The sequence below is a fragment of the Cynoglossus semilaevis genome, chromosome 4, assembly GCF_000523025.1.
Source record: "Cynoglossus semilaevis isolate Cse_v1.0 chromosome 4, Cse_v1.0, whole genome shotgun sequence".
Classification (NCBI taxonomy): domain Eukaryota; kingdom Metazoa; phylum Chordata; class Actinopteri; order Pleuronectiformes; family Cynoglossidae; genus Cynoglossus; species Cynoglossus semilaevis.
The window spans coordinates 6,674,287-6,695,589 of record NC_024310.1 but is presented as its reverse complement, the minus strand read 5'-3'; the positions used below and the strand labels follow the sequence as shown (position 1 = coordinate 6,695,589).

At 40.0% G+C, this 21,303-nt stretch overlaps 1 protein-coding gene across 1 annotated transcript in view; it reads left to right on the top strand.

Annotated features, from left to right (window-relative positions):
* tenm4 (teneurin transmembrane protein 4) overlaps positions 1-21,303 on the top strand; it is a 179,676-nt gene that overhangs the window by 150,829 nt on the left and 7,544 nt on the right. The window contains 7 exon segments of the mRNA XM_025054911.1: positions 1-167; positions 5,960-6,132; positions 9,842-10,077; positions 13,721-14,017; positions 14,650-14,982; positions 14,985-16,272; positions 18,713-18,855. The exon segment at positions 1-167 is cut by the window's left edge and continues 48 nt beyond it. Coding sequence (XP_024910679.1) covers positions 1-167; positions 5,960-6,132; positions 9,842-10,077; positions 13,721-14,017; positions 14,650-14,982; positions 14,985-16,272; positions 18,713-18,855 — 2,637 coding nt within the window.

The window sequence follows — 21,303 nt, the reverse complement described above, 5'->3', positions numbered from 1 at the left end:
TGGCTCATGGTTCCCGATGGACAGACGTTCTGGTTCACCATTGGCACCAACAGCGCTCTGAAGACGGTCGCTGCCCAGGGACAGGAACTTGCTGTCATGACCTATCATGGAAGTTCGGGACTTCTGGCGACTAAGACCAATGAGAATGGATGGACAACATTTTTTGAGTGAGTAAAAACAAAACACTTTTTTTTTTTTTGCTAATCTAAATGTATGAATTGTTGTCTTACCACAAACACACTCCTTTATAAGGATTACTTCTTTGTGGTAGCACTTAATCCTAAAGTACTGAAGTGACTTCATGTTTAAATTCAAGGATTATGTTAACATTCAAGGTTTTTATTCTACAACCCAACTTCTATTTCACCCACGATTGACAATTTGTTGTAGAAGACGTGTAATCCTATTTCCATTTGAACAACAGGATTACTACGTGGTGTGGTACCCATCTGCAGCCTTACCCACAGACACGTGGCCCAGACCGTTCAGTTACTGGACAGATGCAGTGATTGAACGAGGCAAACAGCACATGGTGCCTGAATCAAAAACATAGTGTTTATACAATTTGCTGCTTCATCTATACATACAAATGTTTAACCCACAGGCCTGGAATTTATGAATAATTTTTACTTTCCTTTTTATTGGTCTGTTTCTATAAGAAACAGTTGAGGGTGCAGTACCAGTATTGACCAGCATTCATATACATACTTTTCTTATTAAATTCTTTACCCCATATATATATAATTTATCCTTATTTTCCAGGTTTTGTTTGGTAAGAAAATTAAATTTTAATTTAATTAAATTCTATATGAAATATTAAGGCAGTAGGTGCATCAAGTAAACTGGAGCCAACAGGGTCTAAAAACTGAAATTTGCAAACCAAGAGTTAGAAGAAAGTTTGGCTCTAACTCAAAAAAGGTTTTATCTTTTTTGCATCTTTTTTTTATTTTCTACTTTCTTACATCTACAGTTACAATTGGAGCAGACAGTTCATCTCTCATTTACAGTAGAAAGAAAGGTAGAACAAGTTTACTCTGTTACCTCTAACCAGCTCACTGTGGCAATAAATATTTAATTTTAAAAGATAAAATAACTACAATTTACTCAAGAATGTCAATTTGAAAAAAAAAATACACTTTTTTATTACCAGGGAGTTGATCCAGACAGTTTACAGCGTCCAGCACTGCCTGCCAGATTCGGTATTGCCTACAAGATGTCACATCCAGATGCTTTAAAAAAAAAAAACCCTGCGAGGACATCCATCTTTTTTAAATAGTGTCTAGGGCAGTGAGAACATTTCTTTAGATATTTTAATGAGTAAAGCCCATTGTGGGGAACAGATGAGCAGTTGAAAACGTTCCTACTGTACTTGCTGAAACTCATAAGCCACGGATTTTATGTTCTTGCTACTTCTGTGAAACAATCTGTCCCTTGGATTAATATGCTGCACCAAGGGACCCTGTGCTAACTGGGTGATATTCCAAAAAGTGTGATGAAGCAGATTGGCTGTTCAGACATCTGCCATACCTCACTGGAGGAATATAAGAGTCTGACACATAATCAGGTGTTCACTTCAATTTGAGGAGCTGTTTATCACCTGTGTTTAATGGGGTTGTCATAGGAGACGCTTGTTGTCAGAGAGTGAAGAAGTAAAAATGGCACTGACGCAGCCATGTGAAGGGGTTCCTTCAGGTAGAGTGGATTAACTGGTGTGAGAAAAGAATCAGAGTGCGTTTGAATTCTCTGATTTGTTGCAGTGAGCCCCTAGCCTTTGAGCACAGGTTTCCTTGTTTTGACTGAAAAATAAGTGCATGTTGAAAAAGGAAAAACAAAAACAGGTATTTGCCTCAATTTCCCACAGGAAATCTAACCGTGCACTGTATTTTTGAGATAATATCTTATATTCAAACCAGAAATAACATATTCTGTGATTGGTGCAGTTGTTTCTGTCTGAATAAATCATTGTTTGACTCTCTAGGGAGACAGCAAGTTGGCCATTAAATATGGGCGGGGCAGATGATGGAGTCTGTTGTTAGAGTAAATGTGTGTATGGACTTTATTTCATCTTGTGTTATTGACAAAAGTGCCTTCAAACATATTTTGGTGACTGGTGCCTCACAGATAAAACTTCAAATACCAGCAAATCTCAACTCTCAGTGTGAAGTTTGCACCTTCTAATATGTGAAGCTTTCCTTGGGGCTTCTGCTGCTGCTAAGAGTCCAAAGACATGCAGATTGGTCTTTAGTTAGTTGGACAGGTGTGGATTTGTATGGAAATGGTCGGGATGGTCTTCACTCTACGCAATAATGGCATGGGTAGTTCTGAAAACAAATGAATATTATATACATATAAATATATATATTACTATGTCAACATGAGGTTTAATGGAGATCACCCACTCCTGTATTTGTTCCATTGTTGTCTTTAAATTATTTGTTTTTAAGATCACTCCACCAACTTGAACAGTAATTCATCACAAGAATTGACCTCTGCATCGACCCCACTCCACAATGAACATTACTTTTTTACGCATACATTTTTTCAACTCATAGTCAAGAAATTATAATTGACTTAGAAGACTGCAGAAAGAAAAATCCTCGAGGACTGTCTGCAGAGCCGAAGACATCTGCTACATGGTCTGAACTTTGTATCCTCATCTGTTCTGACATTAAATGTATACACAGATGCTCCGCTGACCCCCTAATGTTTCCCGTTGTCATGATAAGTACTCATACTTTAGGGTTACGGCAAATGTATTCGATCATCTGTGGGTTGCTAATGGCTTTCTTATTCTCAAATTAACGGCCCAGTAATGTTACAAACATGAATTAGCCACTCGATACATGAGAATGGTACTCACTCAATTGAATCTGTAAATAATAACACTTTAAATCACGTTACACGACTTGTAATGAGGTTGAACTAATCACAGGATTGTTTGTTTTGTTTCCCTCTACAGTTGTGAGAAGCATATGTTTTCAAATTCTCAGGCAGAAATCTGAAATTAAAAATACGAGGAAAAAAAAATCTCTTGCTTGGAGCCGACACTGATGTGAAGTGTCTGCTCTATTGTGGGATGCGAGCGTAAAAGGTCAGAGACTTAGCATGTGACACTGAGTTGATGCGATCTAAATGGACTTGTGGCCATTCAAGGGGAAAGCAGTCCCCTCCTTCTGTTGAGAACCCTGTCCCGCCTGCCCTTCTGGTCCAGAGAAAGCAAGCTAATAGGCAGCAGAGCCAAAGCAGAACATGTGTCGTTTAGTGTTGAAGCCCGAGGAATGGAGGACTGGATTTAGCCCAAAGCCCTAATTGAGGCAGAGCACAAGAGTCTGGGTTAGGGATCAAGTCGTAGCCTATCAGCCGCATCTCACTTTAGAAGGAGATTTTTGTCCAGTGGTCAAAGTCTTCCGAAATCAAAACAGGTGGATCTTCTTTGTATGTCTCAATGCCGTGGATACGGTCACTCCGATAGCGACCTTTGCCTCTAGTCTTGGTAGATTTTAAGGAAGTTTAAGGAAAAACTAGAATATTAGAATCAAATGGAGTGGAATTTAGAACTTTATTGAGTGTCATTTGGGATGTTATGAAGAAAAGGTCGAAGTCGGTTGGTCATTTCTTTACCTAAAAATGAACATCCCATCAACAAACTCTTCAGATTATCTCAGAATATCTCAGGAACTAACTTTAGCCCCAGATCCAGCTGTTGTTGTAGTAATAGAAGTAACACTTTTTTATAATTTTTTTTTAACTGTAGTGTTGTTTACAACTTATTTATACCATTTTTCTGCACATGCTGTTTTGCTGTTAGCAAACAAACTAACTTTTCCTCTTGGGTGGGTAGCATATTCAAGCGTGCATCATTGTCTATATCTAACGTATGTCTGTTTCTTCCCCATAGTGTCACTCAGTGAATATAAATCCCTGCACTTCTGTGCATTGGACGTTGTGTTGGTTTACGTGACACACCTCGTCTCTGAGTGTATAAGGGTCTTGAGTGTTGTGTGCATATGATCTTATATTCGGAGAAAAAAAGGGTATCGACTGGTGTGTTTTTTTTTCCCTTTGCTTGCTTTGATTGTGCATTGAACACAGGGAGAATGTCTGTCTGATTGAGTATAAACCCCTCTCGAAGAAATCAAATGCTTTCGATAGAAATTACTCTGGTATTTAGTGTTTCGTCAAGTGGAGGACGGGGTTGAAATAGATCTCTAAACCCCAGTCCCTACTTTTGAAATCAGATAACATTTATCACTGGGAGATGATTCCTCTCTCATTCTCCGTATTGGATATTTGAGATGCCCATGCTGAGGAAATATCCGTAAACCAGCACCCACCATCTCATTTATTAGAGGCTTTATTGTGGCAGGCTGCAACATCAGACAGGGGCTTTCCAATCTGTATTCAGCTCACAGATAAAAGCCTTCAGTCTAAGTAATGTACCGTTCACTCACACTCCTATTCTGGAACAGTGGCAGTCTGAGAGATTTCAAATTGTTCTATGTTGATGTGCTCTCAAAGTGAAATGAAACAATCTGGCCAGTCGTGTTCCTGTTTGTGATGTGTTGACTGATTTTCAGGCCCGGGGAGGTGCGTCTCCTGCAGGAGTCACGTCTGACTGCTCCTTTATCACACACTGCATTATCAAATTTGGTGATAGTACTAATCTTGTAAACCCTGAGCTAGTTTTCCAAAATAGAAGTCTATTTATTTTTTGTTGTGTTCATCATTGTTTTTTCCTACTGCTCTCACTCTTTAAAATATTATGATGCTAAGCACATGTACATCATATTTCATTTTCAGAAATTAGAAATATTGGATGTCATTTGAATAACTTCCCAACCCGTTGCCAAGTCTCAGGTTAAGTCTATCAATTTAAACATACTCTTTTAAGAGTACCATACAAACTCCTTGGCCTTGATGTTAAAGTTACAGCTGGCATGAATCCCAGAATAAATGCTCTTCTATCCAAAACCCACGCTCTTAAACACTCGTGTTATTGTGATTGAGTCCTAAACCCGAGTCACCCTCTGAGGGAACCTCCTTCAGCACTCGATAAAATCTTTTCACCTTTTATTGTGTGTTGTTTATTGTCTATGGACTTTCTTTCTTTTTTTTTTACAGACCTTTTTCACTCCTTCAAACGTCATGTCTGTGTTGACTTGAGTTGAGGTCAAATAAGGGCTTCATGATTGTGTGGACAAATGTTGGTAAATTTGTGGAAAGCTTTATTTGTGGTTCCATTTTCTTTTTCGAAAACTTAAACGTAAACTTATAACTATAAAATACAAAACGAAAGATGTAGATAACGGCCTGCACCAATCAAAAACTCAAGTTAATAAAAGAATACTTGGAATTTTCAATGTTGGAATACATAGATTTAAAAATATACAGCAAAAAAACACTCACATGGAAAATCACTGTGGGTCATTTTTGACCCATGTTGTGCTTTAGAAGGTGAAAATATATTGGGCATCAAAGGGTTAATATCCCAGCTCGTTGCTGTTGGAAGGGTAATTTCTAATTTGTTCAACTGATTTGCAAACTGCGAACGATTGCACCCTTTTTAGAAGCTGTGCTGATTGGGTTCCACTGATTAATGCTGATAGTTTTCGGTTTTACGACCACTGGCTGCCACCTTCACTGGATTTGTTGCTGTGTTTGCCACTCGTGTTGATGCATTTTTCACTTTTTAAGTCACCAAGAGTGAAATGGCTCAGAGAAAAAAAACAACTTTCAGTTCTGTGGTGATTGCAGGAATATGAGTTTATCCTGGAAACGGTACATGATTAGTGAAACTCTGTGATGTCACAGCCGCAGTAATTAAACACATTCATGCATCCACATGCATTAATATATGCCTGAAGGATATTTATATTTTACGACCATGAATTTCATTATGATTTGTATCTGCGATCTAAAATCTGTCTTCTCCGGCTCATACCTGTGTACTTCTTTCCAGGTATGACACTTACGGACGTCTGACTAACATCACCTACCCAACGGGCCGAGTGAGCAGCTATCGCACAGATGTTGACAGCGCAGTCCGCATCCAGACAGAAGGCTCTAACAAAGAGGATATCACCGTCACCACTAACCTGTCAGCCTCTGGCACCTTCTACACACTCATGCAGGGTAAAGTGGGGTTATTTTTCTCCAGTTTCATCTTTGAAACACCTTTAAATGCAGGCAGTAATCCTTTGATTAAAATTTTCCTCTTTATTTAAGTATTTAGATTTGTTTTAGATGCAAGGATCCTGCTTAAAAACAGTGGGATTCATTCATTATTTTAATTCTACTCCCTTTCTGTTCTGTTCCTAAATAACCATATATATTCCTTTTTGTTTGGAAAAGAAGACAATACAGTATAGTTCATTGTTTACATGACTTCAGATCATTTTTCTGCACACTATAAATCGATGTCGTACCTCAGATCATTAACCTGCTTCTATGTCGTGCACCGTGCCAACGCCGGAGTTTCTTAAATCCCTAAAGCAAAGAAACCATAGAAACCAAGCATTAGCAAGTGAGTCATGGAAGTAATATTGTTAGATTAGAAAATACTGCAGGACCTACAGTATACTTTAGGATGGTGTAAAACATACAAACATTTTCTACATGGTCTAGTTGAGAGTCACTGAAACAAACCATCATGTGGACTTTCCAACATTATATCTTAGTGGTTTAGATTTCTGTGTCACTAAGCCACTAGAAGTTGTAAATGTGACGCGTGGGTCTTAAGAATGCTGCCATTTCCTTTTTTTTTTTTTTTTTTTTTTTGCCAAAGGTCAGAATTGGACACAGTGGGAGTAGACCTGTTAACTGTCAGTAATGCAAAGATCATCTGATACCAGTAACACCCAAACCTACTTAACCTATTGTGTAGAATACACCCCAAACCTACTTAACCTATTGTGTAGAGTACATACTGATAAAATAACTACCAAAAATACAACAAATCAATTATATTAGTTGCTTGCAAAAATATTGATTTATAAAATAGGTTGTGAAGAGAAATTCAGAGTTAATATACATTTTTTACATGAGGCAAAATCCTCCTGTTTTTGTGACTTTTTGAAATTTGTCCAGCCCACCCTCAGCCTTTTCTTTGGTATCACTTGATTTAGCCTGGAATGTGTCCAAAACCCTGAAAATAACACGTCTGAAATAGAGGACAGCAATCTCTGGTTTCCCACTGTTGATGAAGGGACCAGTCACCCCTGCGTCATGACCTTGTCTTAGACATCTGCTTGTGAGAAGACCGGCGCCAGGAACTCTGCTGTTAATTAAGTCACTGTTGTCTGCTTTGAAAGCTCGCCACCGGGTGATCACATAACACGTGAATGAACAGCCTTAAAGATCGCTGTCCTCGGGGCCGGGGCGCTATTGTCACACCACGAGGATGTCGGTTTTATCAGTGTGAGTGTGCGATGTAGAATGCTGTAAATCATCAGTCATGGTACAAAAGTGTAAACACATTATTAGATGGTAAAATATGTCAATATAATAATTTTATATTTATACATATATTGTTAAATCCATAAGTTTCTGTATAAAAATTAAAAATAAGTACATAATTGTTTTCTTAAGTTTAATCGTAACGAATTAATTAATTAAACGTAATTTTTCTACTGTTTACATTCATTCTAATTTAATACACTGGGCTATAATAACATATTGAAGGGTTTCTGGTGACATTGTGAATTTACCTTAACCTTGTTAGAATAAATATAGCCACATTTATGAAGCCTAGTGTCCTATAAACAATAATACCCTGGTGCTTATTTGATAGCTGTAAATAGTGAGCTTCACTGTAAAGGTCAGTTGAACTGCATGATCATTTATTTAGTTTTAAGCACACTACAGGACTCTTAAATGTCATGGTAAGGCGGGTCCCTGCTGAATTCAACCCTTTGCTTGTATTAGCATTACACTTCCAGTTTAAAAATATTTCTAGTTTCCTCTGGTCTCTAAAGACGATGCCTGGGTTGAGTCCACCCCAGAGGCGTTTGTGTTCAGACCCTGAGGTGTTATCATGATGGAGAGAGGTAAGGGCCAGTGCAAGGTCAGCTCTGCTGCCGCTTCCCCCAACACATTTCTCTTGTCTCAGCAGTTCAACAAACCTGAGGCTCTCTGAGATAAAGAAAAAGATGCAAACCCGTTTTCTTTTTCACACAGCGTTTGTTATTTCTAAATAAAGAAATCAGTGTGCTCACTTAAAGCGAGAGAATGTTCAGGAATTTCGGGTGGGTTTTGGCAGAGACACAGAGAATGAAGATCCTCCTTCATCCTCCCCAGTGCATGCTTTAAATAGAGTGAAATCCTGGGGCAGTGTGTTTGGTGTGCTTGTATTGCACAGTGGTGTTTCTAGAAAAATTAAATTCCATTACAAATGTTTATCACAATTAATACATTTTCTTTTCAATGATTGAACAAATGCAAGAGTGGGAAAAGCAAAACCTAAACCCAAAGGATAAAGGCAAATATATATATATATATATATATATATATATACAGTATAATAAAAGGTCATCCAAGGAACATTACTGCTCAAGGTAATAACTCACACAAACAAGAAACAAAATGACGATATCATTAAATATTATTATAAAAACTGCATGTGATTTAGCTGAAGAGTAACATTTTTTTAGGTATTCTTATTGTACTTGCAGATTTGATTCATAAAAAAATTCCCCTTATTATTATAATTTTTTTACAGTATAACATAAACACTGGGCTGGATTAAACCATTCAGTGACACATTACTGACACTTTGTTTTATTTTTCCACTTTACTCAAAGGCTACAAATTAGAGCTTTTTAATAATTGGGAGGGAAAACAGAAATAAATTGAAAAAAAAAATAACCCAGAATGTTACTATCACTTTATTATTGACATCTAGTTATGGGCCAGATTTCGTGGGTTTGTGAGCCTGAAGTGGCCCTTGTGCCAGGAGTTTAACACAGGTTAGATTTTTGAAAAATCAAAATGTAGGTATTAATTATATATCATCAAATTCCTCATAAACCATGTCAGTTGTAAGAAGGCGATTGGACTAGTGCAATAAATGGACATGAGACGTACACTGGGGACATTAGTCACTGATCTGGAGCTGCAACAAGGCCAGTCTTCACCTGGGAGCATGACATCGTTCAGATGAATCTCTCGTCAGTGTGTGCTTGTGTGTCTGCTGTGTGGGCTTTGTGTCAGCGTCCTCCTCAGTTTTCTCTCTGGCCACAGGGAAATTTGACATCTCTTTTTTATAGTTTTCATCCTCTAATGTCCTGGAGGCTGCTGGAACAGCTGTAAAACTTTACTGGCACTGGGAAACCTCTGTATTGATCTCTGTTGTCACTGATCCAATGTTATTGCAAAGGTCCAGTTAAATAGTGCTGTTAATGACCTTTTTTTGCTGAGCAGCGGTATTTCAGGACATTATGTTTACCTCTCACTGAGATAAATACTAGATTTGGTCCTTTTTCATCAGCTTCAAATCACACTGATGTTTCTCGCCTTTTACTACATAATTATAATAATTTTCCACTATCTCTTTTTTTATAGTTTTCATCCTCTATGTCCTGGAGGCTGCTGGAACAGCTGTAAAACTTTACTGGCACTGGGAAACCTCTGTATTGATCTCTGTTGTCACTGATCCAATGTTATTGCAAAGGTCCAGTTAAATAGTGCTGTTAATGACCTTTTTTTGCTGAGCAGCGGTATTTCAGGACATTATGTTTACCTCTCACTGAGATAAATACTAGATTTGGTCCTTTTTCATCAGCTTCAAATCACACTGATGTTCTCGCCTTTTACTACATAATTATAATAATTTTCCACTATGCAGATCAAGTTCGCAACAGCTACTTCATCGGTCTGGATGGCTCCCTGCGGCTGGTTTTGGCCAATGGCATGGAGGTGTCGCTGCACACCGAGCCTCACCTCCTCGCGGGAACCGTCAACCCCACGGTCAGCAAGAGGAACGTGACCCTGGCCATCGACAACGGCCTGAACCTGGTGGAGTGGAGGCAGAGGAAGGAGCAGGCTCGTGGCCAGGTCACCGTTTATGGACGTAGACTGAGGGTAAGTGAGGTCCTGGAGCATCAGTGTACAGCTGTTGCCTGGAGACTGAGTCACAGAACACTTCTGCACCAAATCAAATACTTGATAACAATAACCTGTTCCGTGGTGTTCTTGTCCTCTATGTACATTGCAGCTCCACGTTTGTTGATCGTTGCAGAAGTCACAAAAACAACCCTTTGTTTTTCACTTTGTGCTATGGCAGATGTGTTTAAAAAAACAACTGCAAACTTTTATTCATTATACAGTGGAACCTCAAGATATGAACATAATCCATTCCAGGACTGAACTCATGACTCTAATCATTTTTCCCATAAGAAATAACAGAAAAAACATTTTCCGTTCCGGCTGCTTATTAGTGCATTTGTAAGCGTGCTCGTATCTCAAATTTTTACTCGTATCTCCACTGTACATGCTTTGCTTTGTCCAATCTGCTTTGGTCACAAGGAAAATTTGCTGAGATGTTTTACTAACGGCACCTTTTGTTCAGATTTAAATATAAAATATATGACAAATAAAGGATGATCTGCTTGACTCACATATAAATAAAATGATGTGGGGATTAATAAAACAAGTCTGACTACTAAATATAAATACTAAATAAAAACAGGAAGGAACAAGATTTAAATCAGGAGAATTTCAAAAAAGCAGAATGGTGTCGTACAACGTCATCTTGTTTGTCAACTCAAATTTTCTAGTAAAATAGATTTAAGGCCAGTGGCCATTAACGTCAGAAGAATTCCAGGAACATTCTTTTGCTCTAAAAGCATCTAGATTCTTTTCATAATCTACAAAACATGTTCAGTGATAAACCTCCCCCTCCCCGTCCCCCAACCCCAGGGGTGACTGACTATATTTACACAGAGAGCACCTTTAAAAAAGGAATCCTGTTTTGTTGGCTTATCTTGTCTTTTTTTTTCTGCCTCCGTAAGGCAAATAACAATTTTGGTTAAGTCTTGCTCATGCCGTGGGAGGTGACACAGCTAATGGGGAGGTGCCACTTTGTCTGTCGTCGGCTGTTCATTTAATGGCTCTGTTGTCCCTTTGGAAGTGAGAGCGTCTAATGCATGTTACAGACAACGGCCCCAGGGGCGAGATGGGAAATGGGAGCAGCCTAATGGCAAGAGCAGAGGGGATGAACAGAGCTGGAATCATTGAGCGACCTTGAGTGGCATGTCAAGTGATATTATGTGGGTGGCTGAGCGAGTGTGTGGCAGCGCAGGAGTCGTGGAGGGGAGGGGGCGAGGAGGGTGATGTATCATGGACAGAACAGAAGGATGTATAAGAAAAAAAAATAAGCAAAAGAGACAGCCCACTCCAGTGACGCTTGTTCTGCTCAGAATGAACATGAGACGAGGCAGAAAGGTATTTAGGTCGCTGCCGTGTGTGTTCTTGTTTGTCCATCAGACGTTACATGGTAGAACAACGTGTTCATGTTCTGTTCTGTGTTCTGACGATCTGCTGTATAAGAAGCCCATAATGCCTTGTTTGTGCCGTGCCCTTCTCCCACTCACCCCACCCACCCTGACATCCACTGTTGTTATGATTATGTTACACGACCACTGTTCCTCAATTATTGCTACTGTGGTTGTGGGTAGATCTGGAATCACAGGGATCTTAGCCACTTTTTTGGGTTAAGGTGGATTTCAGGAGGACCGGATGATTTTTTGAATGTATTAGCAATGATAAATAATTCTCCTTATATTCTTCCTGTTTCTCAAATCCATCAAATATTATTATTTATTTTTTCTGCTGACATAATCACCTGGGTTTAGAACATGTACGTTGACCAATAATATTAGATGAATCAGTATTGTACTTGTCGACCCCTAGACCGTATCCAAAAATCATACAATGAACTCAAGAAACTGACATAATCACCTGGGTTTAGAACATTTACGTTGACCAATAATATTAAATGAATCCCTGAATCCCTGAATGAAAAAACAAGAAATTCATCTAAAATTTTCTTCTCTGATGAAATGTTCATCAGTCAGTATCATCAAAAACCTGTTTATCTTAGTTTACAAATCTAATCAAAATGTGAGGTAGTAAATTACATTTATAATATTAAATATCAGGGTTTAAAAACAAAGAAGAAATTGTTTGACTGAGTGGTAAATAACAGGCTGTAGTGAAACAAAAGACGTCTTGTTTTCTTTAATTGCTCAATTGTAACAATCATAGCTGGTGTTATTAAAGGGTGATTGTTATTAGACAGCAGATGAAAGCAGCCTGGTGTAAAACGACAGACAAGCTACTTTTCCATTGTAAGTACTGTATTGGAAAAAGGAGAAATGCACAACTATGGAAAGAGTTATTGAAACCTTTTGGATGGTGTGGCCCATTTGTTTCTTGCCTACAGGAACCCGGTCAGATTTCTGGCTGCTGTTCTCAAATTGTTTCTCTCGTTAATTTGTTGCTTTATTCAAAGGTAATCTTCTCAATTAAATGGCCTTAATTGCCTCTGGTTTAATCGTCCTGTCACAGATGAGAAAATTACACTTTCACTCCTCAATGAGAAATTGTTATTGGTAGCCATCTTAGATGATACAATAACTTTGGCAATTTACTTCAGCTGAGTTGCCTTCTTTTGGTTTTTGGTGTTTTACCAGAGCATCGGTTTGTGGAACACTGGTTTGTGTTGATTTCTTGTAAATGTCTTCTCCCTCTTTTCTTGGCCCTTGGACAAAAACGCAAAACAAATACTTCTGGTTTAGCAGACCAGTGCTGTAATTGAATGAATGATGGGTGGGTCCGATATAACAATTGCATTTTGTCGTCGCAGAGCAGAGCTTTTAACCTAATTTCCCCAAATGTACCAGATGGAATCTAAAGTAATTGTTTGTATGGAGATTTTCTTTGACCTGCACCGTAAGGTCAAGGTCACTTCAGATCATTGAAGTGCCTCACTGACTGCTGCTGACTGGGAAAGAAAATCAATGGTGGGCTGGTGGTGGATTGTTTGGACTGCAACCTAGAAGCTGTCACCTAAATAAACAAGGCAGTGGTTTCAGGTGTGTGCTGACACGGCTGTAGTCATTACACCGTTCAGAGCGCTGCTCTCCTCTGGTCACAGTAAACCCAGGGGTCGGTGTTTTCAGCCTTGATAATTCAAAGGGGCAAAAACGGTGTTTAGTGTCGCTAAGACAATCACACTCGGGAGAAATTGATTTTTTATTTTTATTTTTACACTTTACGGAATTGGCTAAATGAAATGAGATTTATCTCGGCTTGGTAATTCTTTTCACTCAGCACTGAGGATGAACTGAATGATCGATGTGGGTGTAATGTTTCATGCCTGAGCAGATCCACTCTGTCTAATGCTGCTAAATTTGAACACAAACAATGAAATATGCTAATTCCTATAATTTTATCACTTCAGTGGTTCCTGGAGTTTAGAGATACAGCTCTTCTGCTGTAATTATTAAAAGATCCAAAAAGAAAGGGAATTAAAAAAACAATCATTCAGTGATTAAGGTTCTCCTAATAAGGTCCCACCTCGGAAGAAATGTGCACCTTTTCCGCTCTATCTCTCCCTCTCAGCTCTTTCAGCCTTCCAAAGGTGTTTATTCACTCTTGCCAGAGCTGCTGAAATCAACACTAATTGGCTGTAAATCTTTTTTTTTCCTTTCTTCTCCTGTAGGTTCATAACAGAAACTTGCTGTCGTTGGACTTTGATCGAATTACGAGAACAGAAAAAGTTTACGACGACCACAGGAAGTTTACGTTGCGGATCCACTACGATTACGCTGGACGGCCTACCCTGTGGGCACCGAGCAGTCGCCTGAATGGAGTCAATGTCACTTACTCCCCTGGTGGTCATGTAGCAGGCATCCAGAGAGGAACCATGTCTGTGCGTATGGAATACGACCAGAATGGGAGAATCACCTCCCAGATATTTGCAGATGGTAAATCTTGGAGCTACACATACCTGGAGAAGGTACGACATGTTCTCTACTGGTCATTTTTAATATATATTTTTTGGTGTTAGCAGGAGATCTCTTTAAAATGTGTTAATATTACCTTAAATATTGTAGTTATTTTATATATTTCTTTTTTCCAGTGCTTTAATTGTCTCTCCAATAGGCTTGTTTATAGGCCAACAAAACCTACCCAGACCCAGTCGTCTGGGCCTGCTGCAGGAACATTGTGTGTGTTAGCTGAAATGGCAATCTCAGAATCAAATCAAACAATTACTTTAGATGATTATTTGTTATTGTTTGGGGATTTTTTTTTTCACATTAAATTTAAGTCATAGGAGTTTAAACAGTAACTTGATGGAACTCTTTCTTTCTCCCCGTTTTCTCAGGGCTTCCTCAGAAAAAACAGGCCTTTTGGGGATAACTGGAAAAAAATATAGGTCCATTGAGTGAGAATGGGTGTGGTTTTGTGTTTATATTTTAATTAGTGTGAAAAAAAACAACAGATTAATGGATGTCCTACATTGAGTGGCTCCATCAGTCAGTAACCTAGAACTGAAACAACACGTTTTTTATGTTACTTAGTTACTGAAAGACTTCTTAACTGTATTAAAGCGGCTAATAAAGTATTGTATTCCTCTTGTGCTTACAGTCCATGGTTCTCCTGCTCTACAGCCAGAGGCAGTATATCTTTGAGTTTGATAAAAATGACCGTCTGGCCGCTGTGACAATGCCCAATGTAGCTCGGCAGACGCTGGAAACCTCCCGCTCCATTGGCTACTACAGAAACACTTACCGCCCCCCTGAGGGAAACGCTTCAGTGCTTCAGGACTACAGTGAGGATGGTCAGTTACTGCAGACCATCTACCTGGGCACCGGCCGCAGGGTCATCTATAAATATGGAAAGCTGTCCAAACTGCTGGAGATTCTCTACGACACCACGCGCATCGGTTTCTCCTACGACGAGGTGGCAGCAATGCTGAAGAGCTGAAGACAGTCAACCTGCAGAGTGAGGGCTTCACCTGCACCATCCGCTACCGTCAGATTGGCCCACTGATCGACCGGCAGATTTTCCGCTTTAGTGAAGAAGGCATGGTCAATGCTCGGTTTGACTACGTCTATGACAACAGTTTCCGGGTCACCAGCATGCAAGCTGTCATCAACGAAACGCCGCTGCCCATTGACTTGTACCGTTACGATGATGTATCGGGTAAAACGGAGCAGTTTGGCAAATTTGGGGTCATCTATTACGACATCAATCAAATCATCACCACGGCAGTGATGACCCACACCAAACATTTTGATGCTTACGGCCGAGTGAAGGAGGTACAATATGAGATTTTCCGCTCGCTGATGTACTGGATGATGGTGCAGTACGACAACATGGGCCGAGTCGTCACCAAGGAGCTAAAGGTTGGACCTTACGCCAACACCACGCGCTACACCTATGAGTACGATGCAGATGGTCAACTTCAGGTTGTGTCCATCAACGACAAGCCTCTGTGGAGGTACAGCTATGACCTGAATGGTAACCTGCACCTCCTGAGCCCTGGAAACAGTGCACGCCTTACACCTCTACGCTATGACATCAGAGATCGCATAACCCGCTTGGGCGACGCCCAGTATAGGATGGATGAGGATGGCTTCCTCAAGCAGCGGGGAAACGAATACTTTGAGTACAACTCGGCTGGTCTGCTGATCAAAGTGTCCAATAAAGTGAGCGGCTGGATCATCAAATATCGGTACGACGGCCTGGGTAGGAGGGTGTCGAGCAGAAACAGCATAGGCCACCACCTGCAGTTCTTCTATGCCGATTTGTCCAACCCCACTCGAGTCACACATATGTACAATCACTCCAGCTCTGAGATCACTTCACTGTACTACGACCTCCAGGGACACCTCTTCGCCATGGAGCTAAGCAGCGGGGATGAGTTTTATGTGGCCTGTGATAACATCGGCACCCCACTGGCTGTGTTCAGTGGCTCCGGCATTATGATCAAACAGATTCTTCATACTGCGTTTGGAGAAGTGTACCTCGACACCAACCCCAGCCTACAGCTCATTATAGGCTACCAAGGAGGACTGTACGAGCCTCTCACTAGGCTGGTGCACATGGGGAGAAGGGACTACGATGTCCTCGCCGGCCGCTGGACAACGCCAAACCATGACGTCTGGAAGCGTCTCAACAGCAACCACATTGTTCCCTTCAACTTGTACATGTTCAAGAACAACAATCCTCTGAGTAACAGTGAGGAGATAAAGTGCTACATGACAGGTATGTTTACCAGCGTCTTTTCACAGATGAGCTTTGAGTGAGTCAGAGTTAGGGTTAGGTTTTTGGCAACTCCAAGTCATGAGTGAATATATATATATATATATATATATATATATATATATATATATATATATATATATATTAGTCACTTTACAAAAAAAAATCCTTAAATCATAACTGACATTTCCTGCAATATAACAAGCAGGGAACTTGTCAAGGCCGAGTTTCAAGCCCTCACTCAGTGTGTGTTATATTTTTTATTCAAAGGCAACATTTTTCTGTAGAACAGCTACAGTATGAAAGAAAAGTTGGAGTACTCAGACAGTCTTCCAAATCATCAACTTGAAACACATTAAGCCATATTTGTGATTATTAATTACAATCAGTGTATATACTTGTGAACTCTTGTCTGTAATTAGTCAACAATAATGAAATTCACAGGCCTAATAAAAATGGTACATATTAGCATAATGGTAGGTTTGGGGGCCTCACAAAATGTATCCAAATGCCATTTGGACCAGATTTTGGATAGGCCTTCTGTACTGCTACAGCCCAGACACCTGCATTTACTCAGACAGTCAACAAGTTCAGTCACACTCCCAAAAAAATATTCGGTCATGTGGTGCCCACGTCTGTGAAGAGAGGTAAATCTACTGAAGGGTATTTAAGGGAACAATGCTGTTTCACACAAGGTTCTTTTCTCAGAACCAACACGTGGCCCTTCTGTGTCGCAGTAGATGGCAGTGAAAGTGCCCCACAGGAGGAGAAAAGAACAATAGATCCATAGAAACACCGGCTCGGACCAGTCATTTCACATTTTTTGGCTGCAAGTTAAATGTTATTGTGAAAGATTCTCACTAACTGCTTACGGTAGTTTAACTAAAGAGCCTCCAACTGGTCCGGCCTTTATTTTCACTCAAAGCTTTTGCTGGCTGTCGCTTTAAACATTTTTACCTGCAGCTTTCCTTTATTCACTCATCTACTGCCGGGAAAAATATCCACATCCACCTTTAGGTACGGTCTAGCTGACTGATCAGCAAAACCATTTAGCCGTCAGTCTCCTGGAAAGGCGTACAGCGTCATGGTCCAACATTAAAGGCTGCCATTAAAATGCTAAACGGACTCTTAGGTGTACCGTCGTGGCACAGACTCAGCTGTGATTGATGGCCCTGACATTTTCTTTCCTTCCTTTAAATTACTATTGTCCTTTTATTGTCCTTAAACAAATTCCTAATTAAAAATGCTGGTGTCAGGTGTGCAGGGTGGCTGAGCAAACTTGACCCCTTTAATTGTCGCCAGTGTGATTTAGTTGCCTGTAGCAACACACCGAGAGGGACCAAGAAACAAATCTTCCAGAATAAGCAGCTCTGTTTGAGTCTGCATCCTTTTTTTTTTTTTTTTGGAGTTCAAGATTGAAGGACGGTTTCATTAGAAATGACAGCTGCACCTTCACACACCACTGATTATCTGGTTATCAAATAAACCACTTTCAGAAATGAAACGGATCCCACATAAGTCACTCTCCTACTTTCTGGTATCTTATTAGAGAAATGAAATTATTTCACAAGAACCTGCTGAGTCTGAGAATTATGCCCCATTGGAAATTGCGCCACTTTGAAATTACATCAAATTACGGTTTATAATTATAATTATGTCTTAGCAGACACTCAGGGAGTTCACTCGGCATTTCCAGGGCCCCAGCTGCGTGTCATTAGTGTGGCATCTGCAGGAGTGGACATGAATCAGTGCCACTGTCTCGAGTGTTTATTACAGCTCGTCCACTTTCACAAACAAATCAAGTGTGTGCCCCCACTGAGCAGTATATCACTGAGGGAAGCGCTTGACTTCAAGATCTCTACTGGTGAAATTAAACTAATGAAAACTTAGCTCTGGACTTTCATAGATATTTTAGTTACTGTAAACAAGTGAGTGAAAGATAATTTTCAACTTCTTTTTTTTCCAAATGGGGACAAAAATTGGGAAGTTTTTTTCTGTAAAGAAACATAAAGAAAAAAAAATATGATATAATGTTTGTCATATATATGTATGTATATATTTGTCAACATATACAGATCCAAACAGGAGAGTAAAATGTGGAATAATAGCAAAACAACATAATTGTCATCAGATCATAATAATCCACATTAAAAAAAACAGGAAGAATTAATATATAATAATATAATTGTATACTATTCACTTATCCACATAGTCAGTATACATTGTGTATTTGATTATTACAATTCACCCCAGGGGTGGATGAGTTGCCATTAGGGGGTGTGCAAGATAAAAAAAATTACGGTAGCTTTTTGTAGAGTTTTTTTTTTTTATGGGAATTTTTCACACAATAAAGACGTGTAAATAAACATTTCCTTTGTACAATTGAACCTCTGGTTGAGATGATCATAATGTTGTTTTTGTTTTTTAATCATTTTTTCTACAGATGTCAACAGTTGGTTGATCACCTTTGGCTTCCAGTTGTACAATGTGATCCCCGGCTATCGTAAACCAAACACGGTGGCCATGGAGCCGTCCTACGAGTTAGTCACCACACAGATCAAGTCACAGGAGTGGGACAGCACAAAGGTAAAACACCTGTCACCTTGTCCACTTGTCACTTTTTTCAAAGATCACCTTCCCACTACCACCTCCCGCTCCTTCCCTCTCCCCCTCCAATATGATTAGCCAGTAGACATGCTTCATGTATCGAGGCTCCCGAAGGAAGTGCAAGCTATCAGGGCAAAACACAACCAACGGGGCCAAGACCCTGCCCCAAGTCCTCATCTAGGGGAATGGGGTCAGACTAAACAGCTCTTGTAATTGTCCTGCCATTAGGGAAATTCACTCTTGATTCCCACCACCGCTGGCCATTGATTTCATCTCACTCTTACACCGCCAGCCAAGGTCTGAGGAGTAGTAGACATGCCCTGATTCCTGCGTTTATCAGCCCTTTTAAAGTTACCCTCAACTCGTCTGAATTATTCAAGAGGCCAGTGTGCTGTATAGGATTTTGTTACAGAGTGATGAGCAAATGCCCCACATCAGGAGGTCAGACTCATGTCGAGTGACACTCTGGCTGCTGCGGCACCTTAGTCGGGATGTGCCATAAATTACATTAATATTATTCTCACAGGTTAAAAGTTTAAATGATAAAAAAAAATAATACTCGACCTCTGGTTAGTCTACCATAATAAGCGCCCCCACCCCAAAAAAACAAAAACAAACCAGAAGCTATATTGTATTGTATATTGTAAGGACATATTATATTGTATATGTAATATTAGAAAGACTACTAGAAATTCTAGTGATGTCCTCACTTTGCCCAGAAGCTTTCGGAGGATAACTGTCGAAGCCTGCTGGGACAGAGTGTAAGCAAGCTGCTTGTACCAATCTACAAAGAAGCAAAAGCAGACAGGAAATATCAAATTCGTTCCAGAGCTATCCCAACAATTTCTATTTTGAATATTTGAGACATGATACTGCATGATGGTGCAGTATTAAAAATTAGAAAAACCTTGATTTTTAAAGGTAGTTTGGACTTTTTGCATGTAATGTTCCTTGTACACTATTCCAACTGCTATGACTTGTGTTTTCTTAATGATTTCTTTAGATCCAATTTGTCCATACACGCCATTAAAATTATTAAGTTGGTGAAACAAACCTCGCTGGTGAAACTCACTCTCCAAAGTTTCTGTTTAGGAAAACCTGAGGCAGACTGTGATATACACTGTCCAAAAAAACAATCCTGTAATGGAGGCTTTAAATAGCCAAGTTAGCCTAGATTTAAATAGGCTGTTGTTTTTGTTAGAGATCTGTTCTCCCCACGTCTCTGAAGTACGCAGAGTAAAAGCAACCCAACAGAAGATTGAGATAATTAGGTCTCACCCCTGGTAGAGCCAAGGCGGGATATTCTTAACTTGCACTTCTTTCGTCAGAAAATCTACTTAATGCTGTCTTGATCCACTGTACTGATGGCCAGATCAGCCTAATTAAATATATGATTCTTTGGAGAATAAAAAGCCTGAACACAGTGTGTGATATCTCCTGTATATTTGCCAACTTACTTATTTTATAAAGATGAGTAGTTCTCCTCTGATCATCTAAACCCTGTGTTAGCACGGTGCTCAATCTGCACCCGGAGTCTGGACAGATGAGGTTTATGCTGCACTTGAGACTTGACGTCCCATCCTGGCTTTGTGCTGCAGGCTGATTGCACCTCATGCTATGTGAATGATGCCTCTCTGGAAGAGTCTCCAGAGGCTGTTTCACTAAAGTGGAAGACATTGCCCTCTTTTCCTCCTGATGCCTCAGGGAAGGCTGACCGGGTCACACTGTTGGCACGGTAAACAAACATGGAGTGGCATGGTGTGAAGTGTCCCCCCAGGCCGTGGCTCTGGAGGAGGCCTGACATCACAGCTGCCCTCCTCCCTGTCATATGTTTCTCCTTCATGCAGGGTCTGATGCGGTGTCACATTGGGCAGATAGGCTCATCACAACAGATCCCACTCCACCCAGTGCCACAGCCTGCAGCCACTTTCTATTAGAGGCACAGAAGGAGAAACTGTCACACGTACTTTGGACGTGACCGTGTTACATGCACGTCCAAGGGCTTCTCATTTTTGACAATGAAAAAAAGTTCAATTTTTCTTTCTTAAGTATGTTCAGACTTCTGTTTCTCTGCTGGTCGACCTTAATTTGACAACAAAATCCATCTAGATTCCCCAAGAACATCCTCAGTTAAGATGGATTATAAAGAAGTATAAAAAACGATGTCCTTTCAAGGTGTGATGCTGTCATTCAACTCGCTCTCCAGCAGGGGGTTCACATCACAAACAAAGAGATTAGGTTAATTAGACAGTCTTGATATGAATGTGAGAGTCAATGGATTAAATGGTCAAAGATGAATGTGAACGTTTGGATCAATCACAAGTCTCTAGTGGAAACATTAAAAGCTTCAGCTCTACTGTCCACGTCGAGTTGGCTGTCATGTCTGTGACATCGCTAAGCAACCAAGACAAAGATGTATTTTGTTCA